A 15,706-nucleotide genomic window follows, 5' to 3' on the forward strand; every position below is an offset into this window, starting at 1 on the left:
CTATAACCAGTTGTATCCACTGACCCCATTTCCCCAGAACCCCCTAAACCATCCCTATAGTCTCCCTTGCTTCCTGAACACCTTCTCCCAGGAGCCCCCAAATCTTCCCTATAACCAGATGTATCTACTGACCCCATTTCCCCAGAACCCCCTAAACCATCCCTACAATCTGCCTTGCTTCCTAAACCCTTTCCCCCCGGATCCCCTAAGCCTTCTCTGTAACCTGCCTTATCTACTGAGCCCATTTTCCCAGAACCCCCTAAACCATCTCTATAGTCTGCCTTGCTTCCTGAACCCCTTCTCCCAGGAGCCCCCAAATCTTCCCTATAACCAGATGTATCCATCTGCTGACCCCATTTCCCCAGAACCCCCTAAACCATCCCTATAGTCTGCCTTGCTTCCTAAACCCCTTCTCCCAGGAGCCCCTAAGCCTTCTCTATAACCTGCCTTATCTACTGAGCCCATTTCCCCAGAATCCCCAGTGCCATTCCCCCAACCTGCCCCATCTTCTGATCCCATTCCTCCAGAGCCACCTCTAAAGCCTGCTGCACCCCCTGGCCCTGTTCTCCTAGGCCCAAGGCCCCTTGACCCTCTTTCATAAGATGTTCTGCCCCCAGTTCCCTGAGCCTCTGGAATTTCTGACCCAGCCGCAGATCCCAGCACCCTGCCAGACCCACAGGCCCACTGGCTCTCAGAACCAGCCCCCGCGTGAGGCGCTAGTGCCTCAGGGTGCCTGGTACCATCCCAATAACCAATTCCAGCTCCAGAGGCCCTGGCACCAAGGTACCCAGTCCCATCCCCATCACCCACCTTTCCCCCTCTCCTCAGAGACCCTGAGTCCATGGCTCCTGGACCCCCGGCGCCATCTTCATAGCCTCCTTCTCTGAAGGCCCCCAGGGCCTCTGAGCCTCTGAAGCCCTCATAATCTCCAGCCTGACCCCAAGGCCTTGTTCTTCCAGCGCCTCCTGGTTCTGCTTCCACATGTCCCTCCCTAACAGTCTCCACTGCTCTGGAGGCCTTGCGACCACCTCTACCCACAGACCCCACTGTCCCAGGACTCCCTGGGCCACCATCCAAATGATGGCCTCCCCCAGGGCCTGTTTCCCCCTGTCCTCTGCAAGCGTCCCGATTCCTGGCTTCATCCATGGGTGCTCCATCAGGGCCCCCTGAGCCACCCCTGAGACTGGCAACTCCCCCAGACCCCTTTCCTGCAGGACCACAGTCATCTCTGTCACCAGACCACATTCCCCTGGGCACCCCCAAGCCATGCCTGGAAGCACTCCCTGCCTCAGACTCTGTTCCCACGGGTACCCCAGAGGCAACTCTACAACCAGCACCATGACCAGACCCCATCTCTCCAGGCACCGCTGAGCCGTCACTGTAACCAGCCTTGTTTTCAAGACCTATTCCTCTAGGATGTCCTGAGCCACCCCCATGCCTAGATTCCATTCTCTCTGGGCCTCCTAAGCCATCCTCATGGCCCATCTCACCTTTGCATCCTTTTACTCTGGAGCTCTCTGGCCCATTCCAGAAATCTGGTTCAGACCCTATTACCCCCAGACCTTTTAATCCGTCTGTACCTCCTAGAGTGCCCCCAGGCCCCTGAGCACCCAGGCCTGGAGACCTAATTAGGCTGTGGCTTCCGGCATCTGCCCCCTGACCGGACTCTATCAGCCCAGCCACCTGGGTACCACCCAGGCCCCCTTTCCCTCCCCTGGACCCCAGCACTCCTGGCCCATGGTGGGCCCCAGTTTTTCTGGGGCTGGACCACGTGTCATCCCAAGGACTTGCGCTCTCAGACTCTGGTCTGCCGGCTTCCCCTTCTCCCCCCTGACCTGCTGCCCAGCCCTGGGAGGACTGGAGGCTTCTGGAGCCTTCCCCTGCGCCGCCCAAGGCCCTAGCTGTCTCCTGGCCATCCTTTCTCCCCGTGCCCCCTCCCCTGCTGGGAACTGCCCTTCCTTCTGCATCCTGTAAGCCACCTTTCCAGGACCTGGGGTCTCCTGGGCCTCCGGGGCTGGTTTTGTAGCCCCTTCCCCTAACTGCAGATTCCCCCCAGCGTAGATCACCTGCCTCCTGCAGTGAGTCCTCAGCACTGGCCTCAGGACTCCCACTCCCCGAAAGGAATTTTCTGCCACCTGACATTGATGGTTCCTGGAAGTCCTTGCCTCCAGATATCTGTCCTGGACACTCCCCTGACCCCCAGTAGCCCCTGGCTTCCCCATAGTCAGCATCTCTACCTCCCTGCAAACTCCAGGGTTCAGGGCCCACGCCCGCCTTGGAGCTAGAACTTCTTCCTCCAGGAAACTCCCGGGTGCCAGGACCTCCTGCTCCATCGCTGTTTGCAGCTGCCCCAGGGCCAGTCCCACTGCTCGATGCTACCCTTGCCGCTCCGCTCCCCCTTTCCATACTCAGACCGTCCCCTCCCTCCATCTCGTCCAGGCTGTCACCCTGCAAAATTGTCTCTATCTCCTCCCCTCTTGGCCAGGACCCCGCAGGACCGGACTGGGATTCCTGAAGGGCCCTCTTTCCTATCCCAGGTCCCAGTTCAGCATCCCAGAGTCGCTCCTGGATGTGCCTATCCCGTTGACCTCTACTGTCTTCTCTGACCTCCTTTCCTTCCCAGCCGCTCCCCGGTCCTCCATCCTGAGGGCCACGGGACCCAGCCTCCCAGCCTCCTGCTGTCCCCCAGCATGTGTCCCCATTGATGTCTCTGCCATGATCTTGCTGTTGTTTTCCCATGAAGCCCAACCCTGACTCTGGGCCCTCTCCCTGCAGATGGGGCCTCCCTTGAAGGCTTCCGGCCCAACCTCCCTGTCTATGGGGCTGATTTTCCCCAGGAGTGACTCTGTCTCCCTCTGCTTCTAGAAAGCCCTTTCTTTCCTGCCCAGGGCCCCAATCTGAGCGAGCTGCCCCTTCATCCTCCATCAAAGAGTATCCGTGCCTGCCAAGGCCAGCCCTGTCGGGGCTGGAGATCCGCTGGAGCCCAGACTCCAGCTCAGCCCCCTCATGGAAGCCCCTCATGGGGTCCTGCTCTATGGGCTTCCCTCCCTGGCTACCGATGGTCCCAGAGTCTTCTGCTTCCCAGGCCGGGGCCCCTCGCCCTTGCAGCTGGCTGTCCGCACAGGTGGTCTGGAGTTCTTTGTCCTTCCCAGCTTCAGTGAGGCATTATTATTTACGTGGGAGGTCAGTGCCCCATAGAGAGATAAGAGAAAAGATCAAAACTCCTGTTAAGTCAGGCCAAAGCACCTGCCTGGCCCCACCTCCCCCGTGGAGAAGCACCCCGACCACCCAGGAAGGAAGCCAGGATGTTCCTGCACACGGATGGAAAAATCCACCACTGCCTCCCCAATCCTGTACTCACAGGCCCCCTGCTACCTGGTTCACGAGGAGTTGGGAGAAAATACGTAAGAAAAAGCCATTTGCTTATCAATCTGCCACAGCGGGCACGTGGTTTTAAACAGCTCAACTTGCCCTATCACCTGCCTTGCTGTGTCCAATTACAGCGTCCTGGGAACATCTGGAACCCAAATCCCAATCCCCACTGGGGGCTTAAGGGGGGCTCCCTGGCCTGGCCCAGGGGCTTCTCCTCCACACTGAGCCTGGGCCACTGATCCTAGGCTGTCCAGGACCTTAGGGCCAGCTTAGGTCTGTGCCCCGGAGGAGTCCAAGAGGCCCAGTGAAGCAGAGGCGGCAGGGGAGGCCGGGCTGGCCGCGGGGTCTGCGCTGCAGTGGATCGAGAGTAAATCTGAGCAGCCCTCCGCATCCTCTCAAAGTGACGGCGTCGTTCCAAAGCAAGCGACCGAACGGAGCCAGCCCCATTCTCCCGGCCTTCCTCATGCCTCCCTGGCCCTGGGGGCTGCCTTGGCGGAGGCAGAAAAGACAGAGGTGCGAACTACTCACCTTCCACCACCAGCCAGGCGCTGGAGGCATGGAACCCGGTGCCCAGCGAGTAGAGGCCCATGTCTGAGAAACGGGCCCCCCTCACCACTAGCCGGTGGGTCAGCCCGTCGGGGGACACAGACACTTCGTATTTGTCACTGGGCTGGAGCGGCCGGTGCCGGAATTGCCAGGCAGCACTGGGGCAGGGGTTGGAGAGGGTGCATTCAAAGACCGCGTCAGCGTGCTCCTCGCAGCGAGTCTCGGCCAGCGGGACCACCACTCTGGCGGGGATGGCTGCGGGGAAGCGGGAATGCGGGTGTCAGCGTGATAGCGTGACGCAGTGGGACCTGAGGCGGTGGGGCTGGGGGCTCAGCCTGGGTCTCCTTGGACGGGCCACCTCCTTGCCCAGGTGTCTGTCCCCCCCACATAAAATGAAGGGGGAAAATTAGGTTACGATCAACGAGGCCATGTTCAGCTCTGGGACTTTGTCATTCTAAACCCAGAAGGTACATCTGGGGGTAGGTGGGTACAGGAAGGAAACCTGAGAGCTGAGAGCCAGTGCTTTGTGCATGCGCTGTGTCATCTGGTCATCCCGAGGCAGGTGTTATTACTTCCTTTTTACAGGGGAGGAAACTGTGAATCTTAAGAAGTTAAATGATTTGCCCTAGTCCTACTAAGGTAGGAGGCATCAGGATTCACACCCAAGCCTGGCTGCCCCCCAGGCCATGCTCCCTTCCCCACGCCACGCTGCTTCAGGGTTTCAAAGCCCATCCAGGAACCCAGGCCTGCTGGGACGCATCACCCTCTTCTCTCTCCCTCAACCGCGACTCAGTCTTGCTCTTTATGACATCTCTGCCCCAAACTTCCTTCCCCCAGGCCTCCCTTGTCCTTCCAAGAACCCCCTCGAGCTGTCAGGTGTTCTGGGGGTACGAGACAGAGTTTGATGGGGAAGGAAGGGCGGTTCCCAGAGCGGGAGGGGGCCCGGGAGCAGGAAAGGAAAGGTCTGTACAGGGCACGAGTGTGCCTAACCCGGGCAGAGATTCTTGCCAGGGAGTTGCGGGAGACCAGGACATGCGGCAGAGAGGGGCGAGGTGGTGGCTGGAGGCCGTGCAGTGAGTTTGGATCTGATCTGAAAATAAGCAGTTGCTGCAGGTCTGTGATCACGGGCATGACACGAATGTCCTACGTCCGTGACTGTAACTCGGCAGAGCCCAGCGAGAAGACAGAACTCGGCTTTTGGAAAACAAAGCCCATCGTAACCAGCCGGGTGTGCAGCCTCTCCCTGTTGTCTTTGCAGCAGGGAGCCGAGTCACCTCTACCCACACACGCTGCACCGGCACGGGCCCCGCTCCTAGCATCTCCCACACTCCAGCTTCCGCATGACGACCACTCACCACTGGCCTCCAGTTCCGTGGAGAAGACTACGGTATCCTCCACCTTGACCTGGTAAATGCCAGAGTCCTCGAGCCTCAGGTCCTGGATCTGGAAGTGGTAGCGCTTCCCCAGCCGGCGCAGATAGTGCTTGGTCAGGTTGTCGAAGCCATAGGGGACCATCTCACCATCCTGAGACCAGAAAAAGGAAGAGGGGGCGGCTCAGGGCCTCTGCGGGTCCCAGTGCTTCCTGCCCCAATCCCACACAACTACGACCAGCAGTCCCCCCACCGGCCCAGGCACTGGACAATGTATTCCTGGAGCAGTAAAGGTGAGGGGATGGGGACAGCGGGCAGCTGGGATTGAGAGGGATACATGCTCCAGAACGTCCGTGACTCTTAGGAAAAACCTGCAAGTGGTATGCAAAGAGGCACCTCAGAGTGCAGATTCCAGCTCAGGCTGCGAGTAGAGTTAGTACCCAGCCGCCCTGCGACTTTGGCAAGGGGGGCAGGGGGCAAAACCAGTGCCCAGGGTCCCCGGCCCCAGCGCATTTATTCAGCGAGGGGAACTTTCCAAAAGTGCCATCAGCCATCTTTAAGGCTCTACACACCGGCAGTCTACATACACCCACTTTAACTAAGCCCCGGATAGATGTGCTGCTTGCTGAGGAGGAACGAGAGCCAACACTTATTAGGTGCCCACTGTGTGCCAGGCACCGTTTTAGGTACTTGGGACACATCAATGGGCAAAGCCAAGATTTCTGCCCTCAGGAGCTAAAATTCTATGGGGGAGACAAACAGCATAAATAAGTAAATAATTTATGTTAGCAAGAAATAGAACTGGGGGGGAGAGGGAGAGCGGGGTATGGGGTTCAGGAGTGCCAGGGTGGGGCTGAGGACGCAGCGGCTTCACACGGTGGTCAGGGAGAGCCTCGCTGCCGTAGGGAATTAGCCTGTGGGTGCGGGAAGAGCACGCCAGGCAGAGGGGACAGCTGGAGCAAAGGACCAGGGACGAGGTCCGCATGGCAGGGGGAAGAGCAGCAGGAGTGAGCAGAGGTGAGGGGAGGGGTGAATCGTGCATTCTCTCATGTAGCATTTCAGTACACAGTGAGACAGGTCACAAATGAGGAAACTGAGGCACGGGAAGGTAAGTATCTTGTCTGAAGTCACACAGCTTGTGTTTGGCTACAGAACTAATTGTAAGCTTTGCTGCTCCCTGCCCTTCCTCCCCACCCCCAAGATCTGTCCCTGTCCCCACCTGGAGCCCATGCAGGGATGTGTCAAGTCTCTGGAGAGAGAGCTCAGATAGAAGGGGGTGCACTTTCTCAGAACCCCTTTTTTTACCCCTATGCCCTGGCGTTAGCCCCAGCTGGGGGCCCGATTGCTCAATGCGGGGTAAAAGGTCCCCGCGGACTGTGGACAACAGGGTTCCACCTGAATCTAACCAGTAACTCCGCGACCTGTGTGCTCTGGTCCCCCGCCCCCAGGACCTGCAGCATCCCTGCCCGATCCCCCCACTCAAGGCCCCTCCAGCCTCACCTTGTACAAGTAAATCTTGCTCTCAGAGTCCTTGAGATCCAGCTCCAGGGCAAAGGTCGCGACCCCCTCCTTGGTGACCCTGATGTGTCTCAAATTGGAGATGGCGTTGATGTACTAAAGGACAGACAAACCCACCGGGGGAGTGCTTGGAGCTCTCTCTCCCGGGCACTCCAAACCCTCACAGGCCCTGGTACCGTGCCAGGCCCACAGTGTCCCCGTGAGCACGCACTGCCATTGTACAGTGGGGAGAAGTCAGCCCCTGGGGGATGGAAATAGTCCAGAATGAGAGATCAGTTCAGGAAGGCGACCAAGAAAAGCGTCCAGGTGCTCCAAGAACACAGTAGAGCTATTCCATTCATCCGCTCTTCCATCTAATAAACATTAGTTGAGCACCTACTGTGTGTAAAACTCTGTGATAAAGCAGATGAGAAAGCCTGGGGAAGGGAAAGCCGAGGCCCCAGGTGAGAGGTTTGGGGAACCACCTTCGATGTAATAAAACACTATTTTCAGGATAATGAAAACTAGTTGTTTTCCATTTCTAGAAGAAACGTTCGACTTACGCTCCAGTTAAGTTAGACACAGGAAAGAAGTTCCTGTGTAGTTTATAAGACTCTGGAATGGTGCAAATCCCTTTCTTGGAAGGCTTCAGAGGTCAGACAGGCTCCTACATCTGGTGATGATGAGCATGACGGCTGACGTCAAGCCCTTACCACGTGTCAGGCACTACGCTAAGTGCTTTAAGTACCTTCTCTCATTCATCCTCCCAATAACCCTACAAAGTAGCTGTAAGTATTAATATAATCCCCAGTTTACAGACAAAGAAACCAAGACACAGAGGCCCTAACTTTTCCAAAGCCCCAGAGTTTAGTAAGTTCTCAGAACCGGGTTTCAAAGCCAGGACGCCAACCTGGAAGCCCAGGTTCTTAGCCAGATGCCCTACGGGGGACTGGACGGAGATGGGCCCTGGCCATGCCTGATTTCCCGAGGCCTGCCTCCAGGCACCTCCAGATGTGCGGCGTCTTGCTCCAGGTGTCTGGGGGGGGCGGGGGGGTGAGAGTACCTTTGCCATCTTATTCTCCTGCTCCTTCTTCATCTCCTGCAGCTTGCGCAGCATGCCCCGGAAGTCGACGATGCCGTACTTCATGCAAATCTTCTCGTAGTCCTTCCGGTCTGCTGTCATCAGCAGCTGCCACACCTGCTCCAGGTCCACCTTTTTCTCAGGGGCTGGTGGGGGCCTGGGGGGCAGGGCCAGCAGGTCAGAGGCCAGAGGAGCCCCAAGTGTTGGCCACCTGGCTCTGGCTCCCTGAAAAGTCCTGGGAAGTTGCTCTGTGTGTACTTGAGAAAACAGACCCAGAGCCTGGACTCTCTGGGACTAGAAGGACCCAGAGGTTGGTGGGGTGAGCCTCGCCCCGCAGCTCCGGCTTCCAGGAGAAACTCTGCTGCTAATGTCTCGTATTGTAGATTTCTGCACAAGATGTCCGGGGGAAGGAGGGGTGGGGTTGAATTGTTCTTTTGCTTTAAAAAAGTTTTAAATCATTGTTCTAGTGGACCACCCCATTTTGCAAATGAGGAAATCAGGACCCAGAGAGGAGACGATTAACTCAAGGATACGAGCGTCGAAGTGGCAGAGCTGGATCTAGAAGGACAGGTTCCGGGCTCTTCCCACCCTCCCATCTGCTATGGGCAGTCTCCTCCCTGCCGCATTGGGTGGAGGCGGGGCTCAGCCCGCTTGCTCATGGAGATAGCGGGGGGGGGGTACCGTGGGAGCCTCCAAAATCCCCATGGACAGACCCAGACCGACCTCTTCTTCAGCAACTTCCGGAAGTCCATCAGCTCCTTCCTGAGGTCTGGAAAAGGAGCAGGAATGAGGCCCAGTCCCAGTGGGCCTTCTGGGGCTCTTCTGTGTGGGCCACGCTGCCCCCTGAGCCTTTGAGAGGGGCCTCCTACACACCGGCGATGACCCACAGGTGTGTGGAGGTGTGACCAGGTGGGGAACACCGGACAAGGAGTAGCGTATCCCCCAAAGGCCCCAGGGAGGTTTCTGACAAATCCACCTACCCTCCTGGGGTTCCTGTTGCCTCTTCCGTTTCTTCCGGAAGCCAACTGGATCGTCCAGGGAGGAGAGAAAGGAGTTGATGTGGGTAGGCAGGAGAGAGGCAAGACACAGTGAAGATATTCCTGAGAAACCGACAAAGTCCCAGAGCCCTTCCCCGCTATCCTCTGAGGCGTGGACTGTCCCCGCCAGCAGAATGGAGCCGGGTGGACGGTCTGTCTGTCATAAGCTCTGAAGCCCCGGAGCCCACCATGACCATGGGAAGCAACCTGAACATCACTGCATGCAGGGGAGGCCCAGTCCCATGTCCACAGGGGCCAGAGAGGGGGCATAACTGAGCGAAGTGGACACTGACACCCACAACAAACTGCATTTAAGGGGCAGCTGCTCTTTCACCAAGCTGGGACCCGCCCTGGCGCGGCACAGGCCCCCAGCATTGCCAAACATGCCAGACCTGCTGCTTGGCTGACCCTGCAGCCTTTCACATCCTCTTCTTCCTCCCTGCTCCCCCAGAGAGGCTGGGAAAGCCACATACTTGCCTCCCAGCCACCCTTGCCCCCAGCAGTGGCCACGTGACCCGGCTCTGACTGGTGCGCTCCGGCATTTCTGAGGGAGCGTTGGCTTCCTTGACAAGCGGGGCGGACGGACCCGGGCCCTCTTGCACACGGATTGGGTTTGGATCTGCCGCAGCCATCCCGTGACCGGGAGGTGACAAACAGCCTGCCAGGGACGGCAGAGCAGTGACACAGAAAGAACCCAGCTCTCTGATGACAGCCCTCAGCTGCGGCATGAGCCCTGGACACCATCTCATTACGTGAAGTCATTAAGTATCTTTATTTCTTGGGCGACTCTTGGCAGGATTTTCTGGTACTTGCGGGCAAGCCGGCTGTAAGCATGACCAGCTGAGACGCTAGATCTGCTTCCTTGAGAGACAGCCACCTTCCATTATCGCGGGTCGACGATTAATTTTTAAAATTTCCAACACTGTGAAAATCAAACTGAACTTGTCTGAGAGAGGACTTGGCCCTTGTGTTACCTGTCACCTCTGACATAGGCCTGTATAAAACATCCTTTGCACAGTGGGGAAACTCAGGCTCAGAGAGCAGAGCAAAGCCCACCGGATGAGTTGGTGGACTCCAGGTCCTGACCTCATTCCCCTGGGCAGAGAGGACGTCCTTCAGAGCGTCTGCAGCAGGGCGGCTGCTGAGCTGTGCCTTTTTAGTCGCACATAGATCTGGTGTGTCACTGGCTGAAGGCCGAGCGAGGGCCTGGCGCAAGGTGGGCCGGCGGCAGCCTTGGTGGGCCTCCCTTTCCTCCCCTCCTCCGCTGCCGCCCCAGCCACAGGGCTTCTGATTCCTCTGAGGGCTCTTAGGGGCGAAGCCACGCGCGGCACCGATGAGGCAGGCGGGGGGGAAGCCCACCTTCGATGACGGTGAGTCTCGCTGAGCACACGGCCTCTCCGTACACGTTCACCGCCGTGCAGCGGTACAGGTCCGTGTCCTCGCCTGTCAGCTTGTTGATCTGCAGAGAGGCCACGGGCGGGGGAACAGGGCTAGCGTGTCCCCTTGCTCCGTTTTCTAGACACAGCTATGTGCCGGGGTGTAAGGCGGGCAGGACACGGTCCTTGTCCTCATGGAGCTCGTGGTCTTTATCGGAAAAGACAGACCCCAAAACAAAAGCCTGGGTCCGGACAGAGGGTGGGTGCACCCGCGCGTTGCCATCTGAGGCAGCATGATGTAGCAGGAAGAGCTCGCTGCTAGGGCGCAGATGGATCGGGGACTGAAAACCATCCCTGTCACGCGTTGCTAGATGTGGGACCTTGGGCGCGTTACCTAACCTCTCTAAACTTTGTTTCCTCACTTGTAGGGTGGGGATAATAATACCTCAAAAAGTAGTGAATGAGCAAGAGCGAGACCCCGTCTCTACTAAAAATAGAAAGAAATTAATCGGACAACTAAAAATACATAGAAAAAACCGGGCATGGTGGCGCATGCCTGCAGTCCCAGCTACTCGGGAAGCTGAGGCAGAAGCATCGCTTGAGCCCAGGAGTTTGAGGTTGCTGTGAGCTAGGATGACGCCACGGCACTCACTCTAGCCCAAGCAAAAAGAGTGAGACTCTGTCTCAAAAAAAAAAAGGTAGTGAATGGTCAGGATTAAATCATATAATCTATGTCGGATGTTTGGGCCAGGGCCTGGCACACGGTAGGCGTTCCATGGTTGGTATGTGGGATATCACTAATAGTAACCAGGACTCATTAAACCTTTAATCCTCATAAAAACTCCTTAATGTAGGTACTAGTATTACCCCATTTTACAGATGGGGAAACAGAGGTAGAAAGAGGGAAGTAACTCCAAAGGTGGTGGGCCTAGGACTGTAACCCGGGCAGCGTGACTCCAGAGCTCAAGCTCTCAAGCTGCAGTCTACACCACCTGCCAGGTTGTGGGCAGAGGTGTCTGCGAGCCTGCTGGAGCCGCTCCTGGCTCAGGCAATCTTGAGCCAAGGGGTGGAGTTGAATGGACTCAGCTTCAACTGGGAGCATCTCTTACCCCTTGGGGGATTGGAGGCCGCCAAGGAGACTTTCAAAGGGACGGGAGGAGATGGGTGGACCCTGGTCGAGGGAAGAGCTACGGTTCTTACCTGCAGCACGTGCTCCTTGCTGCCGGGGGCGGAGGAGATCTGGTACTTGCTGGAGTTACTGAGGTCACCTTTGGTGCTCTGCCAACGCACCTCGGGCCTGGGCTCCCCGCAGACCACAGCCCGGAAGATAGCATTTCTCCCTGCGGCAGGAAGAGGCAGATGGGGAGACTGAAAAGTTGGGGGAGGTTCTAATGCATGTCATCCCCCTGCTCTAGGTATTTCAACTGCCCGTGCCAAGAAGGGTGCCAGGCCTTGGTCCCCTTGACTCAGGACTCTCATAAGGTCAGGTGGAAAGCAGCCGACCCCAGGCACCCAGAAGAAAGCCCCTGCCTGCCGTTGTATTGCGGAAGCCCGGGCTCCGTGACAGACAGGTGCAGCTGGACTGTCCCTAGTGAAAAAGGGAGCCCAGCAGGGCTTGGGTGGGAGGGGGGCGTTTCTCTGAGAGTGGGTGGCCGAGGAGTCCGAAGGATTCTCCCAAGACTGGGAAGGGGATGAGATTGTGTGGGTTCCATGTCTACTCTTAGGGGAAAGAGGAATGACAACCGGGAAAGGAAGGGCTGTCTGGTGCTCAGAGGAGCTGGTCCTGAGACGCAGGGCTCCAGCCTGGGGGCCTGGGAGCTGTCGCCCTGCAGCAGCCCTCAGCCTCCCACCAGGAACATCTCAGCGGAGAGCTGTACGGACTGAAAGCCCAAGGACCCTCCCCAATTTCTCATGACCTTGTTCCAGATTTAGAAAAATAAAGTGCCCCAACGTTGTGCACTAAAATTCCCGGCAGGGACCCGTGCTGGGGAGAGAGCGCCGATTCCCAGCCCTTTCCCAGCAAGCCTTTGTTCCCACCACGTTCTGAGCATTTTTCTCCCTCGGCCTTCTAGAATGGCCTTCCCGAGCCCAGTCTGCGAGCCACAGGGGTGGGCTGCCCGGAGGCAGGGCTTGGGAGGAGTCAGGATTAACCGGTTCTAACAGGGCCCCTCTGCAGCGGCTTCGAGGCCGGGAGAGGGGAGACAGGGACTAGGACACACCTCAGGCCCTGCCCGCTCCCCAGTTCAGCATGTCCCCAGCCTTGTCCCCAGACACTCCTCACATGGGCAGAACATGGCATCTCCCCACTGCCTTTACCCCTTCTCTCCCCGGGCCCCTTGTCCTTGCAAGGGATCCAGGCAGGTGGCACCACCCAAGCACAGGAGGGAGACACGACAAGGCCTGGTGATGGACGGAGGGACAGGCGCCCACACCCTGTCCAGAGAGCAGGAATCGCGCCTCCCCGCGGCAGCTCCCCTCCGGGCGCTCACCCTCCTGCAGGGCCAAGGTGACAGGCTTCTGCTCGAAGTCCGGCGTGCGGCCGCCCTCGGGGACCTCATCCACCAGCTGCCGGACTTTCACCCCAGGGAGCGAGGACTTCCTCCAGGGCTTCTCTGGAGAAGGCGGGAGAGAGGGAGATGGGCCCTTCCCCTTCTCCCTCTTGGGCGGCGCTTCAGTAGAACAGAGCATTCACCCCGTCACCCAAGGAGCAAGCCCCCTTCTCTGTCTGACTGCTGGGCAGGGTTGCCCGTCCTACCTCCTGCCCGTGGATGTTGCTTTTGAATTTTCTAGTGGGACTCTGGCTGTGGCCTCCCACAGTGTAAATGGAGCCCCTGTGAAGTGGGGAGGGGGCACCCCAGGAAGACCGTGAGCACGCCACTGGGGAAAAGCTGGGGAGGGAAGAGGGGGGAGGGCTCCTCCTCAGGAAGCAGGAGCCCATGTGGGGGCTTTACACCTCGTACTGGGGAAAACAATCGAAACCCAAAGCCAAACCTTAGAAAAAACAGAGACAGCTAAGTTCCCCCAAATCTTTGACCCTTCCTTCCTCTCCACCCTGGGGAAGGTGGGGAGGATGGTTCTTCTCTCACCTGCCATAGTTCTACCTCCTCTTTGGCTCCTCCGAGGGTAGAAACGGATCTCCTGAGAACAGAAGACAGAATTGCTCATGTGGGGTCCAGGCTGGTCTCAGCCCACCCCTCCCACACCCTCGTGCACCAGCTGCTATCTGGGGTGGGAGCTGGGAGAAGCTGCTGCCCCCAGGAGATTGTCTGACCCCATTAATGGCACTGGTTGGTTTCCCGCAATTCCCTGGCCCCAGCAAAACCAATTTCCCAGAGACCAGGGAGGCGGTAGGATGCTACGCAGCTGGTACCGTTCCCAGGTGAAGGGAGCCGTGAGGCTGAGCCTGCCCACTCTGCTGCTGGTCCGGCCTCCCGGCACGACCCTTGGCCTGACGGCCACTCGGAGGGGGAGACACGGCCTTCCCAAACCAGAGGAAATCACACTCCGTCGGATTCTCCCGCTGTTTAACAGCCTTGCCCCCTTGACTTTGGAATGTGAATTCTCCAGGGACGTTCTCTGGGCCTCCTGGCTCCTCCCCCAACTCTGGGACCTCCTGGCAGCGCCCAGCGTCCCTCCACCTCCCACGCTCCCCAGTCTGGAATCCTTCAGATCACGAGGTCTGCAGGGAGAGTCCTCGACTTGGCTGCTCTTAATCTCTTCTCCGCCCAGGCCAGTGGGATCCCCATAAATCCATCCGCTCCCCTTCGGAGCCGGTGAGTTATCGTGTCAGGTGAACACGAGTGCTTTCCAGCCCTCCCAACCACCGCCACCGTCTCCCCAGGGTTCCCTCTCAAAGGCATCCATCTGCCAGGACCGACGGGAAATCCCACACGGGGGTGGGGGGTTGGCTCTGAGATGGGATGAGAGCCATAAATTGGGGGGCAGGTGGTCTTGAAGGAATTCTCCAGCAATCCCACCTCCTGTGTGACTGGCGCATAGCCAGGCGGTTCCATTTTGGGGACGCCACTTCCTGCCCAAAGAGCCCTGTTATTAATAGAGAATCACACATGACAGAGCAAATTCCTCCCTCCCACCGAGACTCTTCCCTTTCGCAACTGCCCCCCACTGGCACTTCTGGCCCCGCATCCCCTCTGCAGCCCAGCCCCTGCACCCCGGCGCGCCAGAATGCCGCGGTGCGCCAGCCGCGTTCTGGAGCGGTCACCGCGTCACAGCCGCTATGCCTCAGGGATCATGTGGGAGGGAGGAGAGGGAAGTCAGCCATCAATGGAGGAGGACACAGCTGGCCGTGGTGGAGGGGGGCTGCCGAGACCTCTGTCCCACCCACTCCCCACTACAATCCCCTGGTAGAGGCAAGCGCATGCACCCGTCTGCGACCCCCACACTGGAGTAGTTTGAGTCGAACACAGCTATCTCAGCCGTCGTCTTCGTCATTGTCCCCATCATCGGCACCACCAGCTATCAGTCAATTACTCAACTATCCGTCACACGCAAAGAAATAGAACGCTGGCGCCACTCTTCTCCCTCCAGCCCCCTGCCCCCAGGTCCCAGCTGAGGACGGAGAGGGAAGCAGAACCCTTCAGGGAACTTAGGGTCCAATGTGAAACCATCTCACCCCCTGGACCTCCATCCTCTTTGGAAATAAGCCAGATTTGGTGCAAGGTCAATGACAAATGGGTAAGGACCTGTTTGGTTGGAGACTAGAGAGATGTGGTCTCAACTGCAGGGCATGGGGGAGGAAACGGATTCTCTCCTCCGTGATGCATTCCCACATTTGGGAAGAATCCCAATTCTTCCCAGCACCACATGGCAGCCTGTGTCCTCACTCAGCTCTCCCGACAAGACTCAGCCCTAGACCCCAGGGCAGTATCCCCCCCCCCTCCGCCTCTCCAGGACTCACGCCCCCAGCCCTCGGCCCCCACCTGCGGCTCCATCCTGCGGATCCAGGTCCCTGCTACCTCCAGCTTCTTACTGGCAGGCATGGAAGCACGAAAAGCCAAATGGGGTTCCTCTCAACTGCTCTGACCATGTTCTTAGCCGAGATACAACAAGTCCCAGCCCTGAGGTCCTTATTCTGGACTGCTGGTGATATTTTTAATCTGGTCACCGTATCACACTCTAAGTCAAGCAGTGCCCAGAAAATCAGAGCCAAGACAGAACCATCCAGACAAGATTCACTGAAATTCTCTCCTCCAAATCCCTGGAGTCATCTAGAGGGGACCTAGATGCACCCCAGTGTGACATCACCCAGCCGGGTGTGCTCCCCAGGCTGATCTCACGCCCGCTGCCGCCCCTTCCTGAGTGGGAACGCTGGAGAGCAGTCAGTGTCTCCATCTCGGCCCCACCCTGGTCTGGTGGACGGCCAGGTGTGCAGCACCCACTTACCTGGGCACGCAGCCGGCCTCCTGC

The 15,706-nt window shown here is 58.2% G+C and overlaps 1 protein-coding gene across 1 annotated transcript in view; it reads right to left on the bottom strand.

Moving 5' to 3' along the window:
- Nucleotides 1–15,279, bottom strand: part of IGFN1 (immunoglobulin-like and fibronectin type III domain containing 1) — a 39,976-nt gene extending 24,697 nt beyond the window's left edge. Inside the window, exons 1-14 of the mRNA XM_012664956.1 lie at nucleotides 15,220–15,279; nucleotides 13,366–13,417; nucleotides 12,769–12,891; nucleotides 11,480–11,619; nucleotides 10,263–10,362; nucleotides 8,847–8,891; nucleotides 8,590–8,635; nucleotides 7,849–8,023; nucleotides 6,789–6,902; nucleotides 5,274–5,442; nucleotides 3,901–4,173; nucleotides 1,954–3,152; nucleotides 353–1,917; nucleotides 8–297 (exon numbers count right to left, since the gene is read on the bottom strand). Coding sequence (XP_012520410.1) covers nucleotides 8–297; nucleotides 353–1,917; nucleotides 1,954–3,152; nucleotides 3,901–4,173; nucleotides 5,274–5,442; nucleotides 6,789–6,902; nucleotides 7,849–8,023; nucleotides 8,590–8,635; nucleotides 8,847–8,891; nucleotides 10,263–10,362; nucleotides 11,480–11,619; nucleotides 12,769–12,891; nucleotides 13,366–13,417; nucleotides 15,220–15,279 — 4,351 coding nt within the window. The remainder of the gene's footprint in view (nucleotides 1–7; nucleotides 298–352; nucleotides 1,918–1,953; nucleotides 3,153–3,900; nucleotides 4,174–5,273; nucleotides 5,443–6,788; nucleotides 6,903–7,848; nucleotides 8,024–8,589; nucleotides 8,636–8,846; nucleotides 8,892–10,262; nucleotides 10,363–11,479; nucleotides 11,620–12,768; nucleotides 12,892–13,365; nucleotides 13,418–15,219) is intronic.
- Between the last annotated feature and the right edge of the window lie 427 nt (nucleotides 15,280–15,706).

Source organism: Propithecus coquereli, unplaced genomic scaffold, assembly GCF_000956105.1.
Source record: "Propithecus coquereli isolate 6110/MARCELLA unplaced genomic scaffold, Pcoq_1.0 Scaffold944, whole genome shotgun sequence".
NCBI classification, from domain to species: domain Eukaryota; kingdom Metazoa; phylum Chordata; class Mammalia; order Primates; family Indriidae; genus Propithecus; species Propithecus coquereli.